At 44.1% G+C, this 13,076-nt stretch overlaps 1 protein-coding gene across 1 annotated transcript in view; it reads right to left on the bottom strand.

Moving 5' to 3' along the window:
* Window positions 1–13,076, bottom strand: part of BRCA1 (BRCA1 DNA repair associated) — a 63,479-nt gene that overhangs the window by 2,449 nt on the left and 47,954 nt on the right. Inside the window, 6 exon segments of the mRNA XM_081220385.1 lie at window positions 608–681; window positions 2,236–2,290; window positions 6,471–6,554; window positions 9,118–9,158; window positions 9,650–9,727; window positions 12,371–12,458. Coding sequence (XP_081076511.1) covers window positions 608–681; window positions 2,236–2,290; window positions 6,471–6,554; window positions 9,118–9,158; window positions 9,650–9,727; window positions 12,371–12,458 — 420 coding nt within the window.

Raw genomic sequence — 13,076 nt, 5'->3', positions numbered from 1 at the left:
ACCCCCAGAAAGGAAACAGCATTGAGGGTATCAGAGCAGGACTTTTGCGACAGTCACTTCACCATTTCTTGATAGTTTGCTGAAGCAGACTACTCTGGGGGCAACCACACAAAGGAGGGGGAAGGGAACATGTCAAAAAGGAAGGGTCAGGGCCTCCCTGGTGGCGCAGTGGTTGAGGGTCCGCCTGCCGATGCAGGGGACACGGGTTCGTGCCCCGGTCCGGGAAGATCCCGCATGCGTGGCTGGGCCCGTGAGCCATGGCCGCTGGGCCTGCGCGTCCGGAGCCTGTGCTCCGCAACGGGAGAGGCCACAGCAGTGAGAGGCCCGCGTACCGCAAAAAAAAAAAAAAAAAAAAAAAAAAAAGAAGGAAGGGTCAGAGGGAAGGAGCCTTCCCTGGGTCTGTTTAGTGTTTGTAGCTCTCAAGTCCCTACTTATCCCTTACAGATGGAGTCTTCTGGCACAGGTACGTGGTCAGAGAAGCGTCAGGGTGAAGTGAGGCTTCTAAGGCTACACTGGGGGGTGCATAGGGACTGAAAGGTCCTGCCTTGCTCAATCTCAGGACAGGATATTGTGTCCCCCACCCCCCGACAGGACACCAAACACTTACCTGGCTGAGCGTGAATGATGAGGGCTCCTTCACCACAGAAGCTCCACACAGATGCACCATCCACTCTAGTTGATCTAAATAAGACATTTAGACCTAAAGTCACCACAGTAATCTACATATTTAACTGGGCTCTCTACCCCACACTCCTCTGGATGAAGGCTTACAGCAAGACTTCTCAGTGGGAGAGTCCCTGTTTCTCTGCTCCAAAGGGACGGAAAGGTCTTAAACTACAAATTCTAAGTCAATCTGCTACAGATGTGCTACCTACTTTGGTTATCAGTCCCCGTAAGGCCACTTGGTAGATAAGGTCTGAAAGTCAAATGAAACACTTGGAAAGAAAGAAAGAAAAAAAAAATCGAAGATCTCTTTTCCATTAATTTGCTAAACTGCTGGCTAAGACACTGTGAAAAAATACCTACCTGCCATCCCTCCTTCCTTGCCTAATTCTGTTGGTAATTGATAATCACAGCCACTGACAGCACCATACTTGGTGGTAATTATTGTAAATGTCAAGAGATGGGAAGATAATTCATTCAGTCAAGAAAAAATAAAAGTCATCCTGGACAGAGACTCAGCACATCAGTGGGGAAAGGCTATATGCTGAGCTGGAATCAAATCACTTGAAAAAATCGGAAGAGATCTTAGAGATGTTCCACTTGGACCTGGAAAAGCAGCAGAAATGACCACTGGGTGGCTCCTGGTCACCTCTGGGTTCTCTTTACCATCAGCCCATTTCTGAGGATTGCTGAGGTGCTCCTGTTTGGCTGAGCGAACCGAGGTCAATTAACTTACCTCCAAAAGGATAGCTGCTAGAGACCCTCGTTTTCATTATACCAAAGTACAAAAACCCTGAGAAAGCTTTGAGTGGCACTTGGAAATTTCATGACCACCCAATCAATAACCAATAAAGACAGAAGCAAAATTACTTTGCCAGGTTCTCTTGCTGCCACTCATCTGTCCCGGATCAGATGCCAAGGCTGACTTCGGGGGAGTAAGAGGACCTGATCCTGGGGGCAGAAGTGGGTACAGCGGCAAAGGTGGGTAGCCTTTGTTTGGAAAAGAATGAACCAAATCTAGACACACCCCAGGGCCTCAGGGCCTCAGAACTTCCGAGCTGAGCCACATAGCACTCCTCAACATAACATCACATTCAGTGTCAAATTTAATTAGAAAATGTTCATCAAGGGTCTTCCTCTGCTCTGGGCCTATGTGGGGCCCCAGGCCCACAGGGCTTATGCAGCTGTTGTGCTTTCATCTGTGTCAAATGAAGATGGTTTAGGAGGAGCAGAATTCTTTCTTGACATTTACAACCCCAAAAGGTATCTTCTCCCTAACTTATTATTCCCCCCCTTTCTTAGACCAAAGGGCAGTAAGAGCAGCTCTACCCCACTGAGCACAGAACATATCGTGTCCTAGATCCTAACTCTTCACTGCCTTCTAGCTCTTGAGAAGGGGCACAGGGCTAGTTTTTTTGCCGTGGGCTAATATTTTGGTGCAGTTCTGCCTGATGAGTGGTAGAGAAATAGAATAACCTCTGGAATATCTCACCCATATGAGGGAACCCCCATTAAGATGATGACGTAGGGGAAAGGCTGGTGCTGGATTCAGCAGTTCTCCCAGTCTCTTACCTGTGGGCATATTGGTAAAGGGTCCATAGCAACAGATTTCTAAGCCCTTGAAGATCTGGGAGAAGAGAGGGACAGAGGGGTGGAGAGAAAGAAACATTAGTTATAAAAGATATGGTTTTATCAAAAGCAATATAGAGACTCTCAAAAAAGGAGAACATTCCTTTTTTAAAAAAAATTTTAAATTTTTATTGGATTATAGTTGAGTTACAGTATTGTGTTAGTTTCAGGTGTACAGCAAAGCGAATCAGTTATACATTTATATATATCCACACTTTTTTTTTTTTTTTTTAAGATTCTTTTCCCATATAGGCCATACAGAGTATTGAGTAGAGTTCCCTGGGCTATACAGCAGGTTCTTATTAGCTGTCTATTTTATATATAGTCGTGTGTATATGTCAGTCCCAATCTCCCAATTTATCCCTCCCCCGACTTACCCCCTGGTAACCGTAAGTTTGTTTTCTACATCTGTGACTACTTCTGTTTTGTAAATAGTTCATTTGTACACTCCCCACCCCCCCCCTTTTTTTTTTTTTGGCAATACGCGGGCCTCTCACTGTTGTGGCCTCTCCCGTTGCGGAGCACAGGCTCCGGACGCACAGGCTCAGCGGCCATGGCTCACGGGCCCAGCCGCTCCGCGGCATGTAGGATCCTCCCAGACCGGGGCACGAACCCGTGTCCCCTGCATTGGCAGGCGGACTCTCAACCACTGCGCCACCAGGGAAGCCCACACTCCCCCTTTTTTTACGATTCTACATATAAGGGATACCATAAGAACTTTCCTTTTCTTTTCTTTACCACCTGATAATTTCTGCTGCTACTTCCCAGAGACAATCAGCCCAATGTCCAAAACACTGATGGATTTTAGACTTTTTTCATGCGTGTATGTATTTGATCTACTCTATAGTCATTCTTTGTCATTCAAGGGCTGGGCATCCCACCTTGCCACCAATCAGGTCCAGGCTCTTCCCTGATGACCTCTGCAGGTCATTTTACTTCTCGTTAGACAAGAAGAAAAAAACGGGTCCTCCTTTATGTTTAATAAAAGGTTTGGATGGCAAGAGATTCAAACTATCAGCTGAAGTTTGATGTTTATCCAGATTTGATATACACATCAATACTAACCCTGACCCTAACTGGCAGACAGGTCTATGTTTATTTTATGTGTACCTGCTCCTTTTCTCCTGGTCCCAGAACATCTGTTCCTGCGTTCACACTGCTCTACGAATGGCCCTTGTTCCTTCAGCAACCTAAGTCGTTTTTCATCGAGAAGGGAAGCCTGGTTCTGCCTCTCCTCACTGAGCTTACTGCCTAATTTCCAGGAGACACAGATCACACTGCACCTTGCAGGTACCTCTTCCACCTACAGTGCTCAATAGACTGTCCAAAAGAACTTTCTGTTTTGGTGGAAATATTCTATATTTGCTTTAATAAGGTGGCCATGAGTCACATGTGGCTAATGAGCACCTGAAATGTGGTTAGGGTGAGTGAGAAACTAAACTTCCTATTTAATTTTAGTTAATTACAATGTAAACAGCTTTGTGGCTGGTGGCCACTCTGTTAGACAGGCAAATTCTTACACATGCTTTGGCACCAATTCTTAGGGAAGGACTTAGGTATCATTTCAAAGAACAAATCTAAATTTGTGTCAGTTGGCTGGATACATACCATTTAGGTAACCTCTGTTCTCTTGACCCTTTTTCTTTCTCCCCATTCCACTACAATGAAAATTGTCTAGGCCTAGAACTCACCTCCCTTCAAAGAAGAGACTGGGGTAGAGAAAAATCAGGAAACTAAAAACACATGATGGCCTTTTAGGAAATGCCCACTCACCACCCCCCCCCACCCCATTTCAATCTCAGTCAGAGGAACAAGGACAGACAGCAGGACAAGTCTGTTTCTGTTGTACGTGACAGCCTCCATCTGTGCCATTCTCACTATCTGTATGAATAAACTCCATCTCCAACCTGTTGGCAGGATCTAGATGCTCGTAATGCTAAAAGTTCTCCCCAGGTGGCCAGCTGGAGCCAAATGTTGACACAAAAAGTACAAAAGATTAGGAATTTTTTAAAAATTTATTTATTGTATTTATTTTTGGCTGCATTGGGTCTTCGTTGCTGCGCGGGCTTTTCTCTGGTTGCAGCGAGCGGGGGATACTCTTCGTTGTGGTGTGTGGGCTTCTCATTGCGGTGGCTTCTCTTGTTGCGGGGCATGGGCTCTAGGCATGCGGGCTACCGTAGTTGTGGCAGGTGGGCTCAGTAGTTGTGGCTTGTAGGCTCTAGAGCTCAGGCTCAGTAGTTGTGGCGCACAGGCTTAGTTGCTCCACAGCGTGTGGGATCTTCCCGGACCAGGGCTCGAACACGTGTCCCCTGCACTGGCAAGCAGATTCTTAACCACTGTGCCACCAGGGAAGCCCAAGATTAGGAATTTTTACATCCAGGCTGACACTCACTGATGAGGATGTCTAGTTATGAGATTAGAAATTTGAAGTTTCACCTCTACACATACATTTCTCTTCCACAAGAAAACACTACAGTGACACGTGGTATCTCCAGAACGACACTACTTTGACCAGGCACGTTCCACAATTGCCACCCCAAATGCAGGGCAAAACTCCAAATGCTGGAATTTCCTTTCAAGGAGGGAAGAATCTGGTGCTGATTCTGCCTTGTATCCAGTGGAATAAAACATATGACTGGCTCACACAGAGTTCCCCTCAGGTGCAGGCAGAAGGAGAAACGGGGCCAGCAGCTTTTCTTGGCATCTGGAAGTTACTTGATAGGCTCAGAGGGTGAGGGTGGGCTGACCCCAAGGGTTCAGAGCTCCAGGGCTTGATTTGTGATCATCTCCCAAAGCAGTTTCCCTTAGAAAATCATCTCTGTTGGTTCTCTCTCAAGTTCTATAAAGGAACAGGAGGTGCTCCGTATGTGGATGTTCTGACATGCCCAGTGGTACACACTTGAAAAAGGAAGAAATGCAGACCAGGAGCACAAGCACTCAGCCAGTGACCCAAGAGCAGCCAGCTCAGGCCTGACAGGCTGGTGTGAAATCTTGCCTGGATTTCTCCTTGAGAGAACGACATAATTTTGGCTACATCATCTGTTACAGTATGATCTGGGGAAGAAAGTCACTGAATCTTCCTGGGCCTCTAGTCTTCCATTTGTAAAGCTGTTAGAATAATCAATTTTTCTCCTGTGTGAAAACTTCTATAATGTGCCAGGAAACTATGGTATTGTCATTAAGAGCTCAGATTCTGGAGGGAGACTGGTTCTAGTTGGGTTCAGCTTCTAGTTGGGTTCACAACTAGCTGTGTGATCTTGGGCAATTTACTCAACCTCTTTGAGCCTTAATTTTCTCATCTATAAAATAGGCATAATTATAGTACTCGCTTCCCAGGGTTGCTGTAAAATTGTTAATTAGTTAAGATAGTGTCGAGTGTTTGGAGCAGTCCCTGGATATAGTGAACATTACACAGATGTCAGCTATTGATTATCAATCACTTTCTCTTCTGTGCTTCCACAGACAGCCTGGGTACATCCCCCTCACAGCACTTACCACACTGCTGTAGAGAAAGACACCACCGTGAAGTAGAAAGAGCAAAGGTTTCAGATTCACATGTCTCAAATCCCAGCTCTGCCATTTATCAGCTAAGATTTACACCCTAGAATGAAACCCAAATTATATAACTTCTCTAAACCTCTAAGCTCCCTCATTCATAAATTGGATAATAGCGTTGGCCCACTGGCCTACTGTATTTAACAAGTTCCGCGTCCACAGATTCAACTAAACTGCCAATGGAAAATATTTGAAAAAATTTTTCTTCCAGAAAGTTCTAAAAAGCAAAACTTGAATCTACTTTTTGGCAACTATTTACATAGCATTTATACTGTACTAGGTCTTAGAAGTAATCTAGAGTTGATTTAAAGTACATGGGATGATGTTACATGCAAATGCTATACCATTTTATAAAAGGGACCTGAGCATCTTTGGATTTTGGTATCTGCAGGGGGTCCTGGTACCAATCCCCCAAGGGTACTGAGGAATGACTGCACTTATTTACTCTGCTGGGCCGGAACAACTAAAAAAACCTATATGAATGCACCTACTTGGTATTCTAGCAGTGTAAGGGGCCATCTTGTAAGGCCCCTTACAAGATGAATGAGACCATCTCCACGAAGTAGGCAGGAATGCAGAGGGGTGGGTAGGTTTTTTGCCAACATGGGGGAGGAGGGCTTTACCTTCCTGTCCTGGGATTCTCTTGCTCGCTTTGGGCCTTGATGGTTTCTTCCATTGACAACATCGCCTCTGACTTCAAAATCATGCTGAAAGAAACCAAGCCCAAACCACAGGGGTCAGAGGAAGAGAAACTTCCTTCAATGGAAACAGAGGAGATATGTCATATTTAAGGAATCAAATATTGCCAGGCAGTTTTGAACCCTACCTCCCCCAAAATCATCTTTTCTGGTGGACTGCGTGAAATGACCAGCATCTCAGCTGCTGAAATCAATTCACTGAAGCAAATCTTTGTGGGCAGAAACTAACAATTGGCTTTTCACCTCACTGGGACTTAATGTATTTTAATTTGCAACATCTATCTCCTCTCAGAACATTCACTTAGCATTTAAACTGCTAATACTGTGCTATTATAAAGATAACTGGAGAATTCCTGATCTCTTAAATCAATGTGTATTACCACCTAAAGAAATGAGGGCTTCTCAGATTTCCATTGAGAGATTTACAGCTAATGAAACCAATATAATAAAATATACATTTAATACTGAAGAAAGTAAGAGGCTTTTCATAATCACTATTTGGACTGGTCAAGGCTGGGGGAATAAAGAAAAATAGGATTAGGGAGGTTAGAGGTTTGGGGAGAATTCTGGGGAAGAATGCTTAGAAACAATTCTTACTGAAACTCAGATTGCAGGGGAGACCACATCTGTTGCCAAGAGAATTATGAAGAATAATAAAGTCATGGGTATAACCACAGGTTGTTATTAGGTGAAAGAGCTCTTAATATTTCCTAGTCACGTGAGTGAGAAGAGTCTAGTGATAAACATGTCACCTATTTGAAGATGACCCTCAAATTTACAGTCCTGATTTGTACCCCTGTGCCTACTAACCTCTCTACCCGGAGGTCTCATATAAATCCCCAAATCCATGCACCTAAAACAGAGCTCTTGATTCTACTCCTGCCTCCTGCTCCCCGGCCTCCCAGGATGCTCCTCCCCCATGTCTTCCTTATCTACTTAACATCACTAACATCCACTTCATTGTTCAGGCCAAAAATCTAAGCGTTACCCCAATTCCTGTCTTTACCTCATCTTCCAATTTAACCTATTAGTAGGTCCTATATCTTCCAAACATCTCAAACCAAACTCTTCTTACCATCTCCAGGTCTCATCACCCTGTGAATAAAATTCAAATTCCTTACCACGACTTACACCAAATCCCACCTGATCTGGCCCTTGTCTATGACCTTCTCCAACCCCTTGTCTAACCTCTACTGCCTACATATGATTCACCAATTACAACTCTCCAGCTATACTGGCCTGTTTTTCTTTAATAAACCAAGCTCATTCCCATCTTAAGACCTTTATGCTTGCTGCTATTCTGCCTATAACGTTTGTTCCCTACATTTTTCTTTTTTAAAAAAAAATGTTATTTATTATTTTTATTTATTTATTTATTTTACTTTTGGCTGCATTGGGTCTTTGTTGCTGCACGTGGGCTTTCTCTAGTTGCTGAGAGCAGGGGCTACTCTTCATTGCGGTGTGCAGGCTTCTCATTGCGGTGGCTTCTCTTGTTGCGGAGCATGGGCTCTAGGCGCGCAGGCTCAGTAGTTGTGGCACATGGGCTCAGTAGCTCCGCAGCACGTGGGATCTTCCCGGACCAGGGCTCGAACCCGTGTCCCCTGCATTGGCAGGCGGACTCTCAACCACTGCGCCACCAGGGAAGCCCCCTACATTTTTCAAGGCCAATTCTTTCTTGTCTTTTTGGTCTCAGCTCAAGCTTTTCAGAAAGCCTTCTTGGGTCTCCTTACCTAAATAGTCAACCTCTGTCCCCAGTCAACCGCCAGTCTGTCGTTCTGTATATTTCTTCATAGTGTTTACTGGTATTTTAAACACATCTTTATTTATTATGCATCTCTCCTCCACAGAACATGAATCCCACCACAGCAGGGACCTATCAGTCTTATTTACTGCTGTATCCCTGGTGCCCAGCACATAGTAGGCTCCCAATAATATAAGTCATTGAATGAAAGTTAAAACCAACAGAAACATCAATTAATTAATTATGAATACGCTGAATAGTGCATAATAGTTTAAAACTGCTTTCGCTAATTTTATTTTGCCTGATCTGTTGTCACCAGCAGCTCTAAGATGGCTGTTCTGAAATTATTCCTCCTCCTACACTCTATCTTATTTACCTCTCACTGTTCTCAGTATCAAAGAGTAAAATAAAATCTCTTTGAAGGAATCGGGTTTCTAAACAGATACATTTACATATTAATTTGAAGGATTCTTTTCAACTGTGAAAGAGTTTTCTATAAAGGTGTATGCATGTAAGATTTAGGTGGGCCTGTTTCTCTCTAGTTGTGGCGCTCAGGCTCACTAGTTGCAGCACACAGGCTAAGTTGCCCCGCCGCACGTGGGATCTTAGTTCCCCAACCAGGGATCGAACCTGCATCCCCTGTACTGGAAGGCGGATTCTTAACCACTGGACCACCTGGGAAGTCCCTGCTTGCATAATGCTTGATGATCCACATCATCAAGGAAAATCTTCAGAAAGTAGTGCAAGGCAGGAAGCAGATAAATTTTCATGACTCAGTATGACTCAATGGCACCAAGTTTTTCTGATTAGTTTGTAAAACAGAGTACCTACCTCATCCAGCATCTTTCTTTCTTTAATCGACTGGGTCACCCCTAAAGAGATCACAGAAAAGACAGGTCACACGAGAGCAGAAGACCTCCTTTCATGGGGGTAGATGGTGAAGTGATTCACATAAGAGTGTGGGAGAAATAACACTGAATAGAGGTCCTCTCCCTATAAAGCCACAGCTCCTTAATAGATTTCCTTCTAGAGACACCATTGATGCTTAATTTCAACATTATAAAAGTGCCTGCTGCACATGGATTTCTGCCTACAATTAAATAAATCCCTAGTTCATATGCTAACATTACCAGGAGCAGATTAGGTCCTATTAGTTATAAAAAGAAATACATTTTCCCCCACATCACCAGCTATCTGAACAAAGAGCTATGCATTAAAGATAAAGCTAGTTTAGTGTTACCACTAAAGACCTTTTCGTAATTCAGATTCAGCATCAGCAAAAATCTTGGGTGTTAAAATGTTAGGTGTCAAAATGCAATTCTGAGGGTTAAAGGGAGGAGGGGAGAAATTATATGGTACTTACAAAAATAGCTAACTACCCATTTTCCTCCTGCAATTCCCAGAAAATATTTCAGCGTCCGTTCACACACAAACTCAGCATCTGCAGAATGGAAAACATCCGAAGGATTAGAAGTTGAAAACAAAATCAGGAAGGGCTGCCATAAGAAGCTAAAGCGCCCCAGCTCCTTATGCTACTTGAGATCAATCTGGATTGATGATTCCAACACCCCTGGTGATAGACTCAGAGGCTGGAAGCACCCCTAATTCTAACCAGCAGGTGTGGATCTTTGGAAGTCTGGAGAAGGCTGATATGAAGTTAAGACCACAGGAAATGTCTGCCCTATCTTCTAGATGCCAAGGCCAGCTAAAGATGTCTGTCACTGTGCTCAGGGAATTACCCATGTCGGTAGTATTGATACACGTGGACGGGGAAGATCTATTTTACTGGATGACGATATGTGAAAGGAAAAGAAAACAGTATTTTGAAATCCTAAATTTGAAATGTCAATGATGAATTTTCACCCCCAGAACTTCTACCTGGGGAATCCTAACCCCCAATTCTTAATTCCTCTGTAAGGCAGAAAAATATAGTATTTTCATAGTTTTTCTCTTTTCAACGTATTTCAGAAAGCAGTAGCTGAAGTATCACTTCTGCTTATTTTTTAGTGTTTTAAAGGCCCGTTTGAAGGACTAAGCAAACTCAGTAAAGAACACTTAGTTTTAAACAGGAGAAATGTATTTAACTAAATCCTAAACACAGCAGGCCATCTGCCAGTAGTAGCAACGGCCATTCTCCCTAACCGAATTCTTCACACATTAAAAAAAATCTTTTCTCTTTCTTCACAATTTTTTTTTTTTTTTTTTGCGGTATGTGGGCCTCTCACTGCCATGGCCTCTCCCGTTGCGGAGCACAAGCTCCAGACGCACAGGCTCAGTGGCCATGGCTCACGGACCCAGCCGCTCCGCGGCACGTGGGCGCGATCTTCCCGGACCAGGGCACGAACCCGTGTCCCCTGCATCGGCAGGCGGACTCTCAACCACTGCGCCACCAGGGAAGCCCCTCTTCACAATTTTTAAAGCTTTTTGTTTAACTGTTGTGAAGGTTGACTTAATAATATGTTTTAAACTCAGAAATCTTAGCTCATTTTTAGTTTAAAAGTAGCAAATGTATTGCCTTTGAGTTTAAACACTGAACTACTTTAGATTTAATTTGCATTTTAAAGTTTTCTTTTCACCTATCAGCAGCCTTGATCCAAACCCATAGCTTAAGATATATTCAAGTTTAATGACATTCATCTCTAAAACAGTTTAGCTCATGGTAACTTGTTTTGGCATCAGATTCCTGTGAGCACTATCCTCTGACCCTGTAGTATGATCTTTACACAGTAGAAACCTAAGCTCTTAGAGGTTCTAAGGTAGCATGTCCCTGCCAAGGAGTCTGGACCCTATGCTCAAGAACCTTCAGCTGTATGAACAGAAACACCCTGGAGAGGACCCGAGAGTCCATTTTGTTAGGAAGGTTTTAAGAGTTGAGCTTCAATCTGCATCTTCTGTGTGCCATAGGCACCAGTCTTTGCTTTCTGGGGCCCATAAGTGAACCTAACTCCTCCTCCAGATAAGAACTCTTCAGATATTTCAAGACACTTGTCTTGTTCCCTTAAGTCTTCCCATTCCTTCATTTGTCCTTCAGATGACATTGCTTTGAATTCCTTTTCCCCATTCTCTTCATCTACCTCTGGATAAACACTCTCCAGTTGTCAGGGACCAGCATGAAAAGAAAGCATGGTGCTCAAAACAGAGCACACACCTTCCAGGTGTTCGCTCCAGTGGGGGTGGGGTGGGGTGTCGGGATCATCACCTCACTTGCTCTGGACATGAGGCTTGTATCAATAAGGCCCAATTTCAAATGAGCTTTGTTAGCAGTCCTGAAATGTTTACTCAGATTTAGCTTCCAGTCAACTAAAAGCCTCCGAGGTCTCCCTTGTCATCACACAAGTCATACTTAAGATTTTTTTTTTTTTTTTTGCGGTACGCGGGCCTCTCACTGTTGTGGCCTCTCCCGTTGCGGAGCACAGGCCCCGCAGGACGCGCAGGCTCAGTGGCCATGGCTCACGGGCCCAGCCGCTCCACAGCATGTGGGATCTTCCCGGACCGGGGCACGAACCCATGTCCCCTGCATCGGCAAACGGACTCTCAACCACTGTGCCACCAGGGAAGCCCCATACTTAAGATTTAAAAAGGGGAAGGTGTGGGACAAATGAATTTTTCCCTTCACTTTTTTTCTTTTTCACATGCTAGGCTATCTCAGAGCTGATAACTGGACTTGTTTCGTGTAAAACTCTCAACCACACTCAAACTAGGTGTTGGAGTGGAGTGAGGACGTGGAGCTAGGGTTTCCAACCACCCAGATTTTGAGTGAAGACTCACTTCTGCTCATTCCCCTCTTGGCCCCATTTGTTCCTCCAGGACTCAGGCTCTGCCTTCCCAGAAAGCCCTCACCCAGTGCAGTCCAGGCCGGGTGGACTAGGAGAAGTGATTCATCGTTCTGGCTCACCACTCTCCAATCTTAACCCCAAATAAAAGGGGGTCAGGAAACAGCAAAACTATTAGTTTTCTTTCATCAAGCAATAACGGATTGACTATTGGAAGACGGTCACCCATGCTATGCTTAACAAACATGCCCATTTCTTCATGTAGTTTTATGCAACAGATGCAGCATATTCTGTAAAGGTTCTTGGTGTACCTGTTTTCATAATGACATGAGTAGTCTCCTCAGTAATTAGATTCGTTAAAGTGACGTGATGTTTTCTGGCAAACTTGTGCACAAGCACCTGAAATCAAATCAAATATTACATTATAATAACTTACATCTAGAACACAGCTTGAGTATTACTTATCCCAGCTTTGAACCTCCATTTTTCTCACAAAAGGTACATCCTTTTTTTTTTTTTTGCGGTAGGCGGGCCTCTCACTGTTGTGGCCTCTCCCCTTGCAGAGCACAGGCTCCGGACGCGCAGGCTCAGCGGCCATGGCTCACGGGCCCAGCCGCTCCGCGGCATGTGGGATCTTCCCGGACCGGGGCACGAACCCGTGTCCCCTGCATCGGCAGGCGGACTCTCAACCACTGCGCCACCAGGGAAGCCCAGGTACATCCTTTTTATTCTAATATGAAGTTTCAAAATAAATAGTAATTTAATAAAAGTTATGTACAACTCAGAGGAAGAAACTCTAAAAGAGTCTGTGCTAACAGACATGGAATTATAACCAAGGATTCAAAATAATAGTAATTTTCCTTTTATAACAGAAATCATTTGATTCCCTAAGACAGTTTCTTTGCAGAGTGACACCCTACTATGCTGTAATTTAGATTTATCAGCCTACACTTTATAAGCTGAGAGGTAACTTGCCTATACAGAAAGTTATGCTCAGATATGTGGCTTAAGAACTAG

This window comes from Mesoplodon bidens (assembly GCF_964165515.1).
Source record: "Mesoplodon bidens genome assembly, chromosome: 19".
Classification (NCBI taxonomy): domain Eukaryota; kingdom Metazoa; phylum Chordata; class Mammalia; order Artiodactyla; family Ziphiidae; genus Mesoplodon; species Mesoplodon bidens.
The sequence above is the reverse complement of the archived record's forward strand: the minus strand, read 5'-3'. Positions and strand labels throughout refer to the sequence as shown.